General features: G+C 43.2%; 1 protein-coding gene across 1 annotated transcript in view; it reads right to left on the reverse strand.

The window, feature by feature from the left end:
- Positions 1 to 6,530, reverse strand: part of EPB41L5 (erythrocyte membrane protein band 4.1 like 5) — a 56,495-nt gene extending 49,965 nt beyond the window's left edge. Inside the window, exons 1-2 of the mRNA XM_082484227.1 lie at positions 6,467 to 6,530; positions 5,233 to 5,417 (exon numbers count right to left, since the gene is read on the reverse strand). Of these exons, the coding sequence (XP_082340353.1) occupies positions 5,233 to 5,412 (180 nt within the window). The 5' untranslated portion in view covers positions 5,413 to 5,417; positions 6,467 to 6,530. The remainder of the gene's footprint in view (positions 1 to 5,232; positions 5,418 to 6,466) is intronic.
- Positions 6,531 to 6,921: the final 391 nt, after the last annotated feature.

Genomic DNA, 6,921 nt, shown 5'->3' on the forward strand with positions numbered 1-6,921 from the left:
CACCCAGTACAGGCACAGTCTGCGATTCTGCTGCTGCTGCTCAGAAGCGCTGAAACGAATCAGCATGTACTACATCTGTCTCACATTCAATCTCAATATGCATTTAAATCTATCTGGCACCTCAGGAAGCACTTGATCAACCTGCACTACAGCTTGGGCCCCCCTACACCACACAGACAGCACCTCTGCTTTGTAATGCTCAGCTCGGGATTGATTTTTCCAGTTTCAGCCCCCTACAGGTCTTTCAGTAGTTTAAGCAAATAATCAAAAGCATTTCAATAGTTCAAGACAAAGACCACATAGCAAAAAAGTTTTAATCCAAAACTTTATAGCATTAACACACACATGCAAGCAAATATTTACTCATTCCTTTCATCAGCTGAGATTTATTTTGAAAATTTAAAGGCCAGCCTTGAACACCAAGATTACTCATTTTATTCAGACTGATATTCCAACATTTTTAGCATTGCTAGATTTTCTTTTTAATCAGCATTTGTGCCACAGACAGCATTCTGTATTTCATACTTACAGCTACAAATATTCAGCAAGTAGCCACAAATATTCTACAAGCTTTTTAAAAAAACCAAAGTGGATTACTGAGTAAAAACAACTATCACAATACATCTCTGATCTTGTAGTCAGATCAACACAGATCATCTCCCTTCACACAAAAAGCCATCAGCACTCGTTAACAGTTTCCTAGCAACATTTTTAGCATTCCAGATAGATTTTTTAATTCTATTTAAAATAATCACTACAAATACAGTCCTCTTTATCTTATTTTGTAAGCATTACTCCAAAATTGTAAACAGCTCAGCTAATTCCTGCTATTCCACAGAGCTCTTGGATTCATTTATAAGACCTTGTTTTAATGATACTTCACTATAGTAAGGGAAAAAACATCCATTTTGCAATCTCCATATTAAATTTCATGCATGCGTAAATAAGGAATATTTTAAGATGAAAAACTACCCAGAGAGCATCCATTCTCGTAATTTGTGTCTTTCACCTTGTACCACTCGGAAGCTTTTGCCTGAAACGTAGGTTGCATGTACAGAAACTGGAATACAATTAACGCTCTATTATCCATGAGAAGATTATGTAAATTGTGGGTTAAGCAGGGTCAGGGTTTTTTTACCAAAACACCTCTGGCTTCCACAAAGTACAGTGCTGCTTCTGTAAGACCTCACACTTACTATCTGTTGCTATTGTAAGGCTGACTGTGTTCCCCCACAGAAAGCTATCCACAAATTTTAAAAAAGGTGTGTATTCCAAGTGTAACCCTGTAATTTAATTTACCTTATTCATTTTACCAACTTTCCACTTTGTTTAGGTTATCTTTTCCCTCTCCCAATTTTTACTATGAATAGCGTGAAATTGACTATCTCTACAACAAATACTCAATTTTTACTCTCCTGTTTTAAAAATCCTCAGAAGTTCTCCAGTACTCAAAACAGCACTTTATCTGAAATTCTTGAATTTTTGTTCACAAGTATTTAATAAGCTGTTGGTGACTTCAATTAAAAACAGCTTTGAAGGAAAAATACTTCCATGATGCCCTCCCTCCCCCTCACCTGTCTTTCCCCGTGAACCATGACCACCAGAAAAGCCGGTATTCCAGCTGTTGATGGGTTCCCTCAGGAGCCCATATGGGTATGACTGGGCTGATGGAGTCTTCAAGCACTAAACCAGGGCTGTTCATGGCTTTTGAGCTTTTGGGAACTCCAGAGGTACAGTGGGTGAAGACGGAGTTTAGTTTCATATAGAAACAGGATTAAAAGTAAGATAAGGGATGTCAGCAAAACAGAGTTCTTGTCCGCTCACTGCTCATACCACTAAACAAACATTCCACCCACAGATCTTAAACAATTATAAGAAAAAGCACAACCTGACTTTTGTCCAAAGTTGAACTCGAGGTAAGTTAACAGTAAAACAGCACGTATGATGAACAACATCAACAGCAGCATAGTTAACAGACACCATATATTTTATAAAAACTTTTCATAGATTAAAAAAAATAATAAGCGTCTCAGTGTTTCACTAAGCACATAACTGTCAAAATCACTGAATGCATTTGGGCAAATATACAGCTTCAAAAAAGTGGTAACAGATGAAGAAAACTACCAGGTTGAAACATTTTAGAATCCGAGATGAAGGTGGGGAAAAAAAAACCCACACCTTTCCATCTGCCCTGAAAGAACACTACTAACTGGCATGTAGTTCATGCCTCCCATTTTGAACATACCAAAGAGACAGTAAATAGTATACATAACACTGATATTCTTCAGTCTTTGACATGGCTACTGAACAAGTAGATTCTTAAAAAGAATCCAGTCTATGTACTATGTAGGACTGTAGCTTTGATGAACAGTTCAAGTCAGGCAATTTTGTAATTAAAAACAACAGAAGAAATAGAAAAGCAGACAGATTAAGTGGCTTGACAGACAACATAGATAAGATCAGTGGACAAAAAGCAGAGTTACTGCTCAAATCCTGGCTCTGTGTTTAATAAATTAATCTCAACCGCATCATTTACAACATGTCCCTTCTGTCTCATTGTCAATATTCAAAAAGTATCAGTCTTCGCTGCTTAATAAGACTCTGAAATATGTTTGGCTTAAATGATAATGTTCCCTGTGGTTGTTTGTCTGTTTTTTTCCTTTTTTATTTTTTTTAATATAATTTAAACAGAAATTCAGCCACCTCAGATTCAATTATATGAAGGACCATAACTCCAGAATACTCTTCTTTCAGTAGCAAATTCGCTGTAAGGGTATATCTCAACAAACATTTTAAGCAAACATAAGCCTGATATCGCCTCTACATGCTTCTTCACCACATTTGGGGAGGCACATGGGGAACCAGATTGGAGAATCGCTCCAGCTGGAAACTAACATAAGAAAATTACACTGATTATTTTCAGCCACAGCATTTTCTTGACTTAGCTTACTGCCGTGCTGCCAAAAAAAATGTTTCTTCTGCCAGGGGATACATGAAAACAAAGACAAATGCAATAATGAAGGCAACATCTTTTCCTCCTGTGGCAGCAACAACTTATGCCACTGTAAAGTATTTATGTAGCCATGGATTAAAAAAGGTATCGCATTTGTTCCTGCCAAGACAACTTTTTCTCTGGCTGTGAAGTAACCTGTTTGCAAAGTGATTCAGTCTTAAGAAACACTTTCTGTTATTTTTTTTTTTATAAAACAACTTCACAGAACTTAGGTAGACAATGGGACTATGCACAACTGAACTAGCAGACTGAGGGCACCTCTTTGAGATAAGAGTTCATTTGAAACCAAACTACTGCCAACAAAGTAACAGAACCAGTCTTGGAAAAGGTGTTAGCTCAAAGAGGACAATGATTCTCAAGGAAAGGTTTTGTAAAAGAAAAAAAAAATCTCTATATATGTACACACAAGTATTTTTAACTTAGCTTTAGATTTTAGAAAGCAATGTTGTTTTGCCAGGATTTTGTACGTTCCATTTCATCCCCTGTCTCCCCCTCCTTTTTTCTTTCCTCTTTAACAGTCAACCCCAAAATACGAACAATGCAAGTGGAGACACAAGAACAAACACAGTAAGAAGTCTGAAATGAAACATTTAATCTACTTTTAATTTATTGCATTTTAATCACCAAAGCAACTGGTACATATCAGCCACTGATGATGCACTGTAATTACTGCATATAGCTATGCAGATTTAGCATATTTGTTTACTGTTACTCATAACTTAGATGCCCACAGACAAGGCTTTATGTCGGCTTATAAAAGAAGCAAGAGTGAAAAAAGTTTCCTGTAGAAATAAGTAGTTACCGTTGCACCCTGATCTAAGTTTTATAGTCCAGATGGCAGGTCGTGACACTTCTTCAGGTTCAATTTATGCTCCTCAAAGCCTAAGAAATGTTGTTACAGGCGCCAGGAATTTGCCTACAGAGCCAACTCCAGCTCCAAAGATTACTGCTCTGGTTATGTGGAGACACCAATTTAAACTTGAGTACTTTTTAAGTGTAACTCTTGCTATAAAGTGTTTGTGGGCATTCCTGGCATCAAATCAAGCATCCTAGGCACTAAGCAGCACTGGGTATGTTCATTACTTCGTTTCAGAGATGTACAAATTAGTTTTACTGCCCTCTATAAAAACCTATCTATACAGTAATTTTGAAAAAAAAAAAAAAAGATGGCAAGCTGTTTCTTTAACTCTAGATTACTTTGGGTTCTGGATATCACAAGAGCTATTTCCACTCACTATGTCAACAACACCGTTCAGTACTTTAACAAGTTGAGCCTTCCTCAGACTACCTAAAATTATAAACACTCTAAAATTGTGCTTAAAAATAAGAAAGGAGGAAAGAAAAGCCTTTTCAAGAATGGCTGCTCTGCATGCTCTTTCTAGCCAGCAGCTCCAATGTCAGTGCAACTGTTATTGCAGCCCAAATCCTACAGAACTAGTCAGAAGGTCTCACAGACCCACAGCTTCTCTCAGCTATATGAGCTCAAAACAAGTCAGTAGCAACTACAACACATGGTAATGGAAAAACAGAGCACATCGCTTCTATTGCTACTGTTCATCCTGTTGGCAAAAAACAGGTATGTAATTAAGCAGAGCAGAACAGACACGTGTATATTAAGGAAGCTTTAGAAATGTAAAACAGTGGCTAACACCTCACTCCCAATAAAGCACTATGCTATGAGACATTCCCTGCTATATAATCTGCCCTGAGGAGGGGAAGGAAGAATTCTTCTCTTTCCTTCCCCTCTCAAGTTAACGTTAAAAACGCCATCCATCTCTGACACAAAATCAAAACAAACAAAACCCACACGGAAGTTACTGCTAGTACTTCTGCTCATCCCTCCTCTTCAACAAAATTACACCAAGAGATTTACCTCACTTCTCAAGATGCGTACATAGCTTCCTGAAAAGAAAATCCAATCAATTCAAAATGCTACTCTCTCTAAATTAAGCTTTGGCACAACAACTGCATTAACATGCTAGAAAGCATTCTATGTATAAGGTGCAATGACATCTAACAAAACTCTCTAGTTTCAGTGAATAACAAAGTTAACTATTATTTCACTACCTTTTTATGACCAGCAGCTTAGCGGATGTCAAGTCACAGGGTCAGTTGCAACAACAAACAGATACACTTTTACCTAACTTGTAAACAGCAAAGAGCACAATCAGATTGAAACAAGCCAACAGGATTTAAAAAACAAACTTCATCACTCCTACCGGTAAGTCCACGCTGACATCTGTTCCATCCAGCAGCGCTACTCGGCAAGTAATAATGGATTTTGCGTCCCCAGCTGCAGGGATGTGGGTTGCAGCTCTTTGGGCCTCTCTTAGCCGTTCCTTCTCCGCATGCTTACGCATAGACCGCCGCCCAAGGGTTCGACGAAAAAAGCTCAGCATCTTTGCTACGAAATCCAGCACAGAAAAACAACACATTAGTTATCAAGGCCAGGTTGGATGGGGCTTTGAGTAACCTGGTCTAGTGGGAGGCGTCCCTGCCCATGGAGGGGGGGGGTGGAACTAGATCATCTTTAAGGCCCCTTCCAACCCAAACCATTCTGCAATTCTAGTTTTTCACAGGAAAAAAAGAAAAAAGTTCTTCGAAAAATGCCAGAGTTTAGTAAAGAACTGTTAAAGATACCAACAGCCATTTCACTTCTTTGGATTTAAATACCCAAGCTCTTTGAAAAAGACTCAATTCAAACCTTCGATGATGGTTGGGGTGATTTTTGGGACAACCTGAAAGCACGCCAGGGGCAAAAAAAGCAGCGATTGTGTAGCTCTCACGCAATTAATTGCAATCTTGCAGCAACAGAAACGCTACCGCGCTCTTCGATGAGAAGGCGACGTTCTCCCAACACAAGGCTGGAAAGCAACTAAGAACTACGTACCACCAGCTATTTTCTTGGCGGACACACTCCCCCCCCCCCCCCCCCCCGTTATCGAAAACAATAAAATATAAAGTTATAAACGGCCCTTCCCGCCCCAGAACTCGGCTGACAGACCAGGGACTCTGCTGCCGGAGCCCCTTCTCAGGGAAAGGCTTTGCAGGGACAGGCGGTTCCCGTCTCTCCGCCGCCACGGCCGGGCAGGGGCAGGCGGTCTCCCGCCCTCTCACCGGCAAACACCCGCCGCTGGGCCGTGAGTGACGGCCCCGAAAACCCAACAGTCCCCCTCCCCGGTCCCCCCCCGGATCGCGACCCAGCACAGCACAGCCCCACTCACCGGGAAGGGGGATTTGATTCCGGCAAGGAACGGCCCCCGCGCCGCTCAAATCCCCCTTCCCGGTGTGCCCCGGCTCTTACATAAGGCCCCAGGACCGGCGTTCCCCTCAGCCCCGGCCCGCTCCCGCCCCGCCTCGCCTCAGGGGTCGCGCCGCGTCCTCTCCCGCCTCCCCCCCGACCTTCCGTATCGCCGCCGCTGAACGTCGCAGGGGTACCCCCGCGCTTCTCACCTGCCGGGCGGCCCCGCGGCCCGAGCGGCGGGAACGGCGGAGCCGGGGGCGGCCGGGAGCACGTCCCCGCGGCGGCTCCTCAAGGCCCTGGGCGGTGAGGGAGCCCCCGGGAGGGGGCGGGCGTCCGAACATGGCGGAGCGATGTGGGAGGCCCTTAAAGGGGCAACGACTCGCCGCCTATTTCCTCCCCGCCACGCTTACTCACCTGGCGGCTTCCGCCGGGGCTCTCTGCCGCTCGGCGTAGGAGCGGAGATGGAGGAGGAGGCTGGCGGCAGGGAAGGATAAGTGGCGGGAGGAGGGTAAAGAGAGCGCTGCCGTCCGCGCCGTGCTGAGTGACCAGAGCCCCTTTAAAGGGGCGGATCCCAGCGGAGCAGGGGGCGCCCCCGCCCCGAGCCAGGTGGTTTCGCCCAGCCGAGGGCCGCCGCGGAGATGGGAGGGGGGGGGGGAGAAGCGGC

This window comes from Vanellus vanellus (assembly GCF_965231255.1).
Source record: "Vanellus vanellus genome assembly, chromosome: 5".
NCBI lineage: Eukaryota > Metazoa > Chordata > Aves > Charadriiformes > Charadriidae > Vanellus > Vanellus vanellus.